The sequence below is a fragment of the Nycticebus coucang genome, chromosome 20 (assembly GCF_027406575.1).
Source record: "Nycticebus coucang isolate mNycCou1 chromosome 20, mNycCou1.pri, whole genome shotgun sequence".
Lineage (NCBI taxonomy): Eukaryota > Metazoa > Chordata > Mammalia > Primates > Lorisidae > Nycticebus > Nycticebus coucang.
Genome location: NC_069799.1, coordinates 2,377,531 through 2,389,777, shown reverse-complemented (window position 1 = coordinate 2,389,777; position 12,247 = coordinate 2,377,531). Strand labels below are relative to the sequence as shown.

Genomic DNA, 12,247 nt, shown 5'->3' with positions numbered 1-12,247 from the left:
AGAGAGGGGCAAGATGGCCGACTAGAGGCAGCTTTCACCAGAAGCTCCTGTCCATAAGAAGAAAAGTTACACGGAAATGAACTGGAAGAAGTTGAGGTTGGGGAGTTGAGCACAAGGAGAAGAAATCAAGGTGCACATCATCCCCTGAGAGACAAACTGTGAGGGCAAGAAAGAATAAGAAAGAACATAGGTCAGGTACAGAGCAAGTAGACTGAAGATGCCTGGTGCCCAAGGGGAAGGGAGATGCCCCACCCACACACAGGCTTTCCACAAGAGAGCAGGGAGCAAAAGGACCTCTCATCTCACCCCATGGGAGAGAGCCATGAAGTCCCAGTTCTCCTGTACCTGGGAATTTCCACCTCTGAGTCCACTTCCTGTCCAGCACAAAAGTGAACAAATTTTCTCTCTGCAGTCCTGAGCCCACAGCCCACCCTCCCCACTCTCTGGTTGCCTGAACAGACTGCAGAGGTCAGTGTGTTTGAGGAGATCTCTGAGAGATCTCTGCATGGTGTGGCCGCTGTGCTAAGTGCCTACTCCCTCGCCAATTGCCAGAGGAAATTGTGACTCCATTGTTGTGGTGTGATCTCACTCCTGATAAGGGGAACCTTTTCCCCGGCCTCTGGAGAGATCATGCCCAGTGTCTCTGTCTGAGACCCCAGGCTCCCCTCCTGCCTGGAGAGACACAGGCCTAGCCTTTGGTGACCTATCCTGGGAAGGTCCAAAAACCAGATCCCCTCCCAGCTGTAGGTGATGGCTACATTATATCCAGTCCACATTGTGTCAGTCTGCAGCCAGTGGTGGGGAGGGGAAGACCAAGGCTTCTCCAAACTTGTTTCAATAAGGAATGTTCGAAGACCAGAGTGAGAACAATCGGAATAGTCAGCAGACTTCCCCCCACCAATACCACCACCACAAGCCTCGCCTGGGTGGAGGAGGGAGGCACAGGTTCACAGCTAATTTGAATTTATTTGTACCAAGGGGACTTGGTGTTATGTGTGTCTGTCCTGGGATTCACCTCCTCCAGAGGGGGACAGCAGCAATTCCCATCTTTTACAGCAGGGACTCCAGCAAAATACAGTAGTTCCCTTAAATTGGGTGACACTAGGCTGACACCAGGACATAATCAGTTTTGTGTTCACAGGCCTGCCCTCAGAGACTCCCATGTTGTAGCCTTGAAAGGGAGCTTAGCAATGCTGTGGGAGAAGGGCAACAAGCACAAGCTCTAAATATCAAACATTCAAATTATAGGGATTCCTGAAGAGGGTGGTCCTAAAGCACTGATGCTCTACTCCCAGATGTCATGGTGGAGAATTTCCCAAGCATTGTAACAGACAGAAATTCAGACAGTAGTTTGAGAAACCCTGCATGATTCAATCCAAACAAAGCGTCTCCTAGACACATTGTTATTAACTTTGCCATAAACAGCATAAAAGAGAAAATCCTTCAAGCAGCCAGACATAAGGTAAGTCTTACCTACCAAGGGAAAAATATCAGGATGATAGCAGACCTTTCAGCTGAAATTTTTCAAGCCAGAAGATGGTCATTGGCCATTAACCTACTTAAACAAACAATTTCCAGCCCAGGATCCTGCACCCTACTAAACTGAGTTTCATATGTGATAGAGATATCAAATATTTTACTGACATGCAAATGTTGGGGAAATTTGCTCAGCTAGACCATTTTAACAGGAAGTACTCACAGCCAATCTTCATACTGACCAGTACAATGGTCCATCACCAAAGTAAAAACATCTAGAAATTAAAGAACAAAGCCTCGCTTCCACAATGACCCAAGGGATAAAACTAAGCACTGGACCCCCACAAAACGAGAAGACCAAAATTCTACCATACCTAGCAATTCTCTCAATACAAGTGAATGGGTTGAGTTCTCTTCTAAAGAGGCACAGTCCGGCTGCCTAGAAACAAAAGCTCAAACCCAATTATCTGCTCTTTCTGGAAACACACCTAACCTCTAAAGATAAAACAAGACTCACGGTGAAGAGATGGAAAACAATATTACAGGCAAATGGAAATCAGAAGAAAGTAGGGATTGCAATCTTATTTGCAGAACAAAGGATTTAAATCAACAAAAATAAGGAAAGACAATGATGGACAATACATACTGCAAGGGAAGCATACAACATGAAGAGATTTCAATCATTAACATTTATGTACTCAACCTAAATGCTCTTAGATATTTAAAACGAACCTAAATAACTTGAACAATATAGTATCTTCCAGCTCCATAATAGTTCAAGATTTCAATATCCCCCTGACAGAACTGGACATATCCTATAAGCAGAAACTAAACAAAGAAGTAATGGACTTAACAAAACCTCCGAACAAATGGACTTAACAGACATATAAAGAACATTTCAGGGCGGTGCCTGTGGCTCAGTCGGTAAGGCGCCAGCCCCATATACCGAGGGTGGCGGGTTCAAACCCGGCCCCGGCTGAACTGCAACCAAAAAATAGCTGGGCGTTGTGGCGGGCGCCTGTGGTCCCAGCTACTCAGGAGGCTGAGGCAAGAGAATTGCTTAAGCCCAGGAGTTGGAGGTTGCTGTGAGCTGTGTGATGCCATGGCACTCTACCGAGGGCCATAAAGTGAGACTCTGTCTCTACAAAAAAAAAAAAAAGAACATTTCATCACAATAAAACTGAGTACAAATTCTTATCAGCCCATGGATCATCCTCCAAAATTGATCATATCTTAGGGCACAAATCTAACCTCAACAAATTGAAAAGAATAGAAATTATTCCTTGTATCTTCTCAGACCATCATGGAATAAACGCTGAACTCAACATCAGCAGAAATCTTCATTCCCACATAAAGTCATGGAAACTAAATAAGCTTATGCTGAACAAGTATGTTAAGGATGAGATTAAGAAGAAAGTCATTAGATTCCTTGAACAAAACAAGAAGGAAGCTGCAAGCCATCAAAACCTGTGGGATACTGTAAAAGCAGTCCTAAGAGGCAAATTTATAGCATTAGATGCCTTCATTAAGAAAACTGAGAGGAAGTCAACAATCTAACGGTCTATCTCAAGCAACTAGAAAAGGAAGAACACTCCAACCCCAAATTTAGCAGAAGGAAAAAAACAAAAATAAGAGCAAAATTAAATAAAAATCAAGAACGTAAGAATCATTCAGAAAATCAGACTAACAAAATGTTGGTTCTTTGAAAAGATTAATGAAATCAATAAATTGTTGGCCGGACTAACAAGAAACAGAAAAGCAAGATCTCTATAACCTCAATCAGAAACAAAAAAGGTGAACTAACAATAGATACCACAGAAATACGAAAGATCCTCAATGATTACTAGAAAAAACTCTATGCCCAGAAATTTGAAAATGTAGAGAAAATTGACCAATACCTAGAAACATATTACCTTCATAAATTCAACTAGAAAGAATTAGAAATTTTCAATAGACCTATATCAAGCACTGTAATTGCATCAATACAAAATCTCCCCAAAAAAGAAAAGCACTGGACCAGATGGTTTCACACCAAAATTCTACCAAACCTTCAAAGAGGAACTAGTACCTATATTGCATAACCCATTCCAAAACATAGAATTCTCCCCAACACATTCTACAAAGTATCACCCTGATTCCAAAACCAGAAAAGGACCCAACAGAAAAGGAAAACTATAAGCCAATATCATTCATGAATATCTAAGCCAGTGGTTCTGAACTTTCCTAATTCCGTGACCCTTTAATACAGTTCCTCACGTTGTAGCAACCCCCAACCATAAAATTATTTTCGCTGCTACTTCATAACTGTAATTTTGCTACTGTTATGAATCATAATGTAAATATCTGATATGCAGGATGTATTTAGGCGACCCCTGTGAAAGGGTCGTTGGACCCCCAAAGGGGTCGTGACTCACAGGTTGAGAACCACTGCAGAAAAGGCTTTTGACAATATCCAGCATCCTTTCTTGATAAGAACACTTAAGAAAATAGGCTTAGGTGGGACATTTCTTAAACTGATAGAGGCCATCCACAATAAACCCACAGCCAATATCATGGAGTAAACTGAAAATTTCCACTTAGAACTGGAACCAGACAAGGACATCCACTATCACCAGTGCTATTCAACACAGTGCTGGGAAGTCCTAACCATTGCTATCAGGCAAGAGAAGGACATCAAGGGTATTCAAATGGAAACAGAGGAGGTCAAACTCCCATTCTTTGTGGATGACATGATCTTACACCTGGAAAACCCCAGAGACTCAACTACGAAGCTCTTAGAAGTGATCAAGGAATACAGCAGGGTCTCAGGACACAAAATCAATGTCCACAAATCAGTAGCCTTCATACATAGCAATAACTGTCAAGCAGAGAATAAAATTAAAGATACAGTACCCCTCACAGTAACTTCAAAGAAAATGACATACTGGAATATATCTAACAAAGGATGTGAAGAGTCTAAAAAGAGAACTATGAAACCCTAAAGAAAAAAATAGCATTAAGTGGAAGAACATACCATGCTTGTGGCTGGGAAAGAATCAACATTGTTAAAAAGTCCATACTTCCTAAAGCGAACTAGAGATTAATGCAATCCCCATCAAAGCACCAACGTCATACTTTGAAGAACTTGAAAAAATAGTAGTTTGCTTCATATGGAACCAACCAAAAAAAAGACCTTGAATAGCCAATACAATTTTAAGAAATAAAAACAAATGTGAGGCACCTTTTACTAGATTTCAGGTTACACTGCAAGTCTATAATGATCAAAACAACATGGTACTGGCATAAAAATAGAGACACGGACCTACGAAATAGAGAACTAGAGATGAAAGCAGCCACATATCACCATTTGAACTTTGATAAACCAAACAAAAGCATGCAATGGAGAAAAGAATCCCTATTTAATAAATGGTGCTGGAAGAACTGGTTAGATACATGCAAAAGACTGAAACTAAACCCGCACCTCTCACCACTGACAAAATTGACTCTTCCTGGATAAAATATTTAAATTTAAGACATGAAACAATTAAAAATTCTAGAAGAAAATGTGGGAAAAACTCTTGACGAAAATCAGCCTGGCAAAAGATTTTATGAAGAAGACTGCCTTGGCAATTGCAGCAACACCAAAAATAAATAAATGGGACACAATCAAACTAAAAAGCTTTTGCACACCTAAAGTTACCACAACTAAAACAAACAGACAGCCTTCAGAATGGGAGAAAATATTTGCATACTATGACTTTACAGAGAACCCAAATTAATCAGCAAGAGCAAACAATCCCATTTATAAGTGGGCAAGAGGCTTGAAAAGAAGTCACTGAAGATGACACACAAATGGCCAATAAACACATGAAAAAATGCTTACTGTCCCTAATCATCAGAGCAATCCAAATCAAAACTGCTCTGAGGTATCACCTAACTCCACTGAGATTAGCTCACATCACAGAATCCCAAATCTGCAGATCCTGATATGATGTGGAGAGAAAGGAACACTTTTGCACTGCTGGTTGCAAACTAATACAACCTCTATGGAAAGAAGTATGGAGAATTCTCAAAGAACTAAAAAATGGACCTTCCATTTGATCCCACAATCCCATTACTAGGTATCTACCCAGAAGAACAAAAGTCCTTTTACCACAAGTACATTTGCACTAGAATGTTTACTGCAGCTCAATTCACAATTGCCAAGATGCCATGAATGGATTAACAAACTGGCATACATATACCATGGAGTACTATTCAGCCATAGGAAAAGAGGGAGACTTTACATCTTTTGTTTACCTGGATGGAGTTGAAACACATTCTTCTTAGTGAAGTATCACAAGAACAGAAAAACAAGTATCCAATGTACTCAATACTAATATGACACTAACATGTAAATAATTACATGCCCACACAAAAGAAAAACACAAGTACAGTCTAGTGAGAGGAAGGAGAAAGGAGGCAGAGGAGAAGGGGGAAAAGAGATGGTGATTGGCGGAATCTCACTTAACATGCATTATGTGAGGGTGTTTAGCACCCCTCATATTAATCTGAAATTAAAAGAAAAAAAAAAGATATATATATATATAATTTGCAAATCACATTTGACAAAGGATAATCTAAAATGTGTAAAGAATTCTCAGAACTCAGAAGGAAACTACCCACTAAAAAAATGAGCAAAAAACTTGAATAGGTTTTTCAACAAAAAAAAAGAAATATATATGCAAATGAGGATAAGAATAGATTTTCTAGTAATAAATCAATCAATTATGCAAGTGAAAACTAAAACCATGATGAGATGTAATAGAACAACTGAAATAAAAAAGGCTAATGTCAGGCACTGTTAAAAACATGAGCAACTGGAACTCTCATACATTATTGGTGGAAATGTCAAATGGATAGCATGTCTGGAAAAACATCTGGCAATTTCTTTCAAAGTCAAACAGTCCTTACAGTGTGATCCAATAATCCCATTCCCAAGCATTTACCCAAAGGAAGTGAAAATTTACGTTCACATAAAACCCATATACAAATGTCTATAATGCCTCCCTACATAATCAAAACTAAAAACCATCCAAATGTCCTTTATTTCTTCTTGGGTTTTTTGTTTGTTGTTTTTAAGACAGTCTCATTCTTTCGCAAAGGCCGAAGGGCAGTGGTTCAATCACAGGACAGTGATTTAATCACAGCTCACTGTAACCTCAAATTCCTGGGCTCAAGGGATTCTCCGCTTCAGCCCAGCCAGTACTGGGACTACAGGAATGTGTCACCATGTTCAGCTAATCTTTTCTTACCTTTTTTATGTCTGTTGTGTAGAGATGGGGGTCATGAAGAGGCTGGTCTTAAACTCCAGGCCTCAAGTGATCCTCCTATCTCAGCCTCCCAAAGTGCCAGGATTTTAGACACGGACCACCACACCCACCCAGCCACAAGAACATTTCTATAAGTGAAAAAAGGAAGTCAATGAAATACATAAATATGATTATATTGATATAGCTTGCATATCACACATATGTGATAGATCTATAAAGGAAATGATAAGGATAACATTTCAGATAATAATTATCTGAGAGGGGGAAAAAATAGGATTGGAGAAAAATACAATAGAGGTTTCAAAGATAATTGTGATAATTTGTAAGCATTCCTTTATGTAGCATTTATTAAAAAATCCTACACAAAAATATTGAGATAATCAAAATACAATGAGGTTCATTTAAACCTCTGAGTACCCTTAAGACATGTTGAACTATTCTAAAACAATTCTGCTGTGTTTGCTTTCATACCCCACATAAAATTAGGGGTATGATTCTACCTTTCCAATTCTACTCAAATCTATCCTCTTTTCATTTTTGATACTATGTACTATCCTAAACAGTTCAGGGCCTCAAAATCTCTCATAAAGACGGTTGAAGAAGCCTTCATATTGGTCTCTTTCCCTTCCCAATTTCTGCTGTTCAAAACATTCCTTCAAAGTGAAACAAGTTATCTTTCTGAAATGCAAGTCAAATGATGCTTGCTTGATGCTCCTTCCCATTTAAAATTTTTCTGTATTTACAGATGGCATAGCACACCAAATGGACTCTGTCTGTCCTGGCACAGGCAGTCCTATCTCAACAATCACTGTACCCATACACCTACCCCACTCTCACTACTCATAATACCTTGAATGACACACCTCTTTGATCACCTATATTGTTTACCCAATCTCAAACAGACATCCCACCTACATTCTTTGCATGTACTAATAATACTTAACATTTTAAAACTCACTTCAATTGTTACTTTATGATACCTTTTCTAATGTACAATTCATAGACAATTCTAGCCCAACTCCTTCCCTAAGCTGAAAGAATAGTAAAACTCATCTCACAAACCTAACACCATAACTAAACCTCCATAATGATGCTCATAATCTTCCATTTGATATTATAATGAAGCGTGTACAAGGGCAATTAAGTTTGGAAACTCATCCTAGCAAAAGTGCTATGTATACACTCATTACTGAGTATCACTATGGTCACCTTTGAAGTACTCCCCTTGGGAAGCTATGCACCAACGTCAGCACCTAGTCCACCCTCCAAAGCAACTTGCTGCAACTCTTTTTCTGAAGTGGCTATCAGAGTTGCCATCATACAGGAATGACAATTAAGTTCGCAAACATCCTAGAAAAAAGTGCTGTGAAAGGTGGACTACACTCTGGCATAAATGCATGGCTCCCCAAGTGGAGTACTTTATTTTTTTTTTTTTTTTGTAGAGACAGAGTTTCACTTTATGGCCCTGGGTAGAGTGCCGTGGCATCACACAGCTCACAGCAACCTCCAACTCCTGGGCTTAAGCAATTCTCTTGCCTCAGCTTCCCAAGCATCTGGGACTACAGGCGCCCGCCACAACGCCCGGCTAAGGGGAGTACTTTAAAGCTGACCATAGGGACATTCAGCAATGAGGTGTGCAGCACTTTTGCTAGGTTAGCTCATGAACTTAATTGTCTGACCTTATGTTGTTTTATCTCCTCTTCCAAGCTAAGCTTCTTTAAAACAGGAATCTTCTTTAATATTGGCATAGTACTTTTCCTTAACTGAGCACCTGAATATTACATGGAATAAATAAAAAAAATTTTAGGATAGTCGATGTGGGGAATAAGTTAAAATTAAGTTATTCTAACTCCAATTCCAAAAAAAGAAAACATTAGTCCTAAAACAAAGCTCTTTAAAAAGAATACTATCGGCGGCGCCTGTGGCTCAGTCGGTAAGGCGCCGGCCCCATGTACCGAGGGTGGGGGGTTCAAACCCGGCCCCAGCCAAACTGCAACCAAAAAATAGCCGGGCGTTGTGGCGGGCGCCTGTAGTCCCAGCTACTCGGGAGGCTGAGGCAAGAGAATCGCTTAAGCCCAGGAGTTGGAGGTTGCTGTGAGCTGTGTGAGGCCACGGCACTCTACCGAGGGCCATAAAGTGAGACTCTGTCTCTACGAAAAAAAAAAAAAAGAAAGAATACTATCATCAACCTTACTCTCAGCAATGCAGAATGAAACTTTATCTCCAGTCTAATAATTTCATGAGCTTTTTCAAAAGAGTTTTAGTGAACTTAACTGATATGCGCATTAGAATTCTAAAACTTCAATGCACTTTTACCATGGCCTGAAAAGACTGACATTTCTAGGCAGTATATGCTGCCAAAGTGCATGAATGGTATCTCCCAAAGAGACTTTCCATTACTCAACCATATTCTGGCTCACTATAAAAACTTCAACAAGAAACTCCTCTAGAGGCCAGGTGCAGTGGCTCACGCCTGTAATCCTAGCATTCTGGAAGCCGAGGAGGACAGATCGCCTGAGCTCATGGGTTTGAGACCAGCTTAAGCCGGAGTGAGACCTCGTCTCTAAAAATAGCCAGGCGTTATTGCTACTTGGGAGGCTGAGGCAAGAGAATCACTTGAACCCAAGACTTTGAGGTTGCTGTGAGCTGTGACGCCAAGCACTCTACCCAGGGCAACAACGGGAGACTGTTTGTCTCAAAAAAAAAAAAGAAAAGAAAAAGAAAAAAAGAAAGAAAGAAACTCATCTACGATGACTTCCCTTGAGAAAGAGAGCAAACCTGACTTAAAACAAGTAGAATTTAATACAACATAGGGCCTTATAAATACCCTGACTGCCACTAAAAAGATTAACTGTGAAGACTAACTTCTCATTAAGAAAGAAGATTTCCCATCTCTTATCTATGCATTTTATCAATAGTACACTTAACTAAAGTCTATTAGACTGAACCCAAATGAGTTATTTAAAAAATTCAAATAAAGGTCAGTTAAAAACTAAACCCAAGACAAAGTACAGTGGCTCACACCTGTACTCCTAGCAGTGTGGGAAGCCAAGGCAGGTGGATTGCTTGAGCTCAGGAGTTCAAGACCAGCCAGAATAACAGCAAGACCTTGTCTCTACAAAAAATAGAAAACTCAGCAGAGCATAGTGGCACACGTCTATTGTCCCAGTTACTCAGGAGGCTGAGGCAGGAGGATGACTTAAGCCCAGGAGTTTGAGGCTGCAGTGAGCTATGATCAGGCCACTGCACTCTAGCCTGGGTGACAAAGACTGTCTTAAAAAAAAAAAAAACCTAAACCCAAATAGACACTCCATATGGTTTTTCTATTGATAGATAAGCTTAGTGGATTCAACTTCATTTTCTTTACAGTACATCAAACTATCTCCCTCATTTATGCCTTCTTCCTGTGGATACCAAAATAATACCCTATTATTATCTTTCAATATCTTCTTCAATCTTGTCCTACAAAGATTATTCATTAGATTGATTTTTCTTCAGTAATAACCTCATAGTACATTTTAATATTGGTTAAGCAATGAGTGAACATTTATTTATGACTAACCACTCTTTACTTCCTATGTCCCATGAAAGATTAGTAAAAAAAAAAAAAAAATCACTAACATTGACACTGTTATGCTTCATTGCTATTTTTAAACAACCATTTCTTTCACAAATATACAGTACTAAATAAAGCAATGACTCTAGAACACATATTTTCAGAAGTTACCTGCCACTTCCAAATAAAAATGCAATACCTTGACAAGGATAGCTGTCAACGTTCTGAATTAAACTCAATCCCCTCTGAAATCATCTACTGAGGACCATTTTCCCTTTAAAGTCACTATTAAAATGGTGCTTCTTCCAGACGAATAAAAGGTAATACTATGGTTATAATGTTCCCTTAACAGTAGTTTTTGTCACATATTTTCATTTTTAATACCCATGCTTACATAATTTTCTTAAGAGATAGTATCACCTGGGTTTTTTTTTTTTTTTTTTTACTTAGGGGACAACCAGAACAAACATCATGTTACCATTAAACTTATACTTACCTGAATAATTGTAGCCAATATATTTACGTAATTACTTTCAGTCTGATAGAGCTCCTTTGCAACTTGCCACCTAGCTGACTGCTTTGATGGAACTGGAGTGGAATTTTTGGAAGACTTAGTACAAGACTTCGGGGTTTCTGAAAGTTAAAAAGGAGAAACGATTTAATGGAAACCACATATAGACACCAAATGTTGTACAGCCTTACCAGGATAGAAGAGTGAGAGAGAAGACAGCCTAACCTTGTAAATATACCACCACAATATACATTCCCATTAAAACACAATTTCCTCAGAGGGTAAGGTTAAAAAAAAAAAAAAAAAAAAGATCAAAAATATCAGTGATTCAAAACAAACAAAAAATAACAATCAATGACTTGAAATTAATAGGCATTCTACTAAATACATGGCCTGTACTCTTCAAAAATATCAAGGTCATTAAAAGCAAAGAAAGACTAAGGAACTGTTCCAGATTAGGAGACTAGGAAGAGATGATAAAACAATGTGTGATACTGGATTGGATCCCAGACCAAAAAAAATAAAAAAAAGAACTTTTTCTTTTACAAAAAACTACATGAGGACATTAACAGGACAATTGGTGAAATGGACTGTATACAGAATAGTTCATGGTATTAATATGAACTTCCTCACTATAGTAATTGGAATGTAGTTAGAGGCAATGCACACCGCATCTGCAACTTACTCTCAAACAATACAGATAGAAAAAATTCATTTATATGTGAGTTTAGAAAAAGAGACTTTGACTGAATGCTAAAGCAAACACAATGGAATATTTTCATTTAGGAAATCTGGGCAGAAGGTAAAGGAATCTTGGTAAAGCCAAAATAATAAAATTTTTGAAAAGGAACTTGTAAAAATACTTAAGTTTAAAAGGAGAGGAAAAAATTATGATTACACAATTACAACAGAAAACTTTTCATATATATGTATATATACATGCACAGGAAGCCACCCTCAAAAACCAAAATTAGGGTGGTGCCTGTGGCTCAAAGGAGTAGGGCACTGGTCCCATATTCCGGAGGTGGCAGGTTCAAACCCACCCTGGCCAAAAACTGCAAAAAAACAAAAAAAACAAAATTAACTGAAAACGCTGTTAGTTTGGATTATCTTAGCAAAATATAAAACATCCAGTCCAACCCAGAGTGGAAAACAGATACATTAGTATATTTTATATGTACTTTATGAAAGAAAAATTAATTTACAAAAGTTTTTGATTTTTAATTTTTTTAGTATCAGTATAGTTACAGTACTTTAACATTATATAGAAAATCTCCTAATTGCAAGCTTTTCAATAGGAAAAGGAAAAGAGGAATGTATGACATGAAAGAAGAATGTATGACATGAAAACAATATGATCAGGGCGGCACCTGTAGTTCACTGCGTAAGGTGCCAGCCCCATATACCGAGGGT

The 12,247-nt window shown here is 38.7% G+C and overlaps 1 protein-coding gene across 8 annotated transcripts in view; it reads right to left on the bottom strand.

Moving 5' to 3' along the window:
• Nucleotides 1-12,247, bottom strand: part of ECT2 (epithelial cell transforming 2) — a 97,384-nt gene that overhangs the window by 43,134 nt on the left and 42,003 nt on the right. For all 8 annotated transcript variants that reach the window (XM_053572473.1, XM_053572468.1, XM_053572470.1 and 5 more), the window contains one exon: nucleotides 10,820-10,956. In XM_053572473.1, the coding sequence (XP_053428448.1) occupies nucleotides 10,820-10,956 (137 nt within the window). The remainder of the gene's footprint in view (nucleotides 1-10,819; nucleotides 10,957-12,247) is intronic.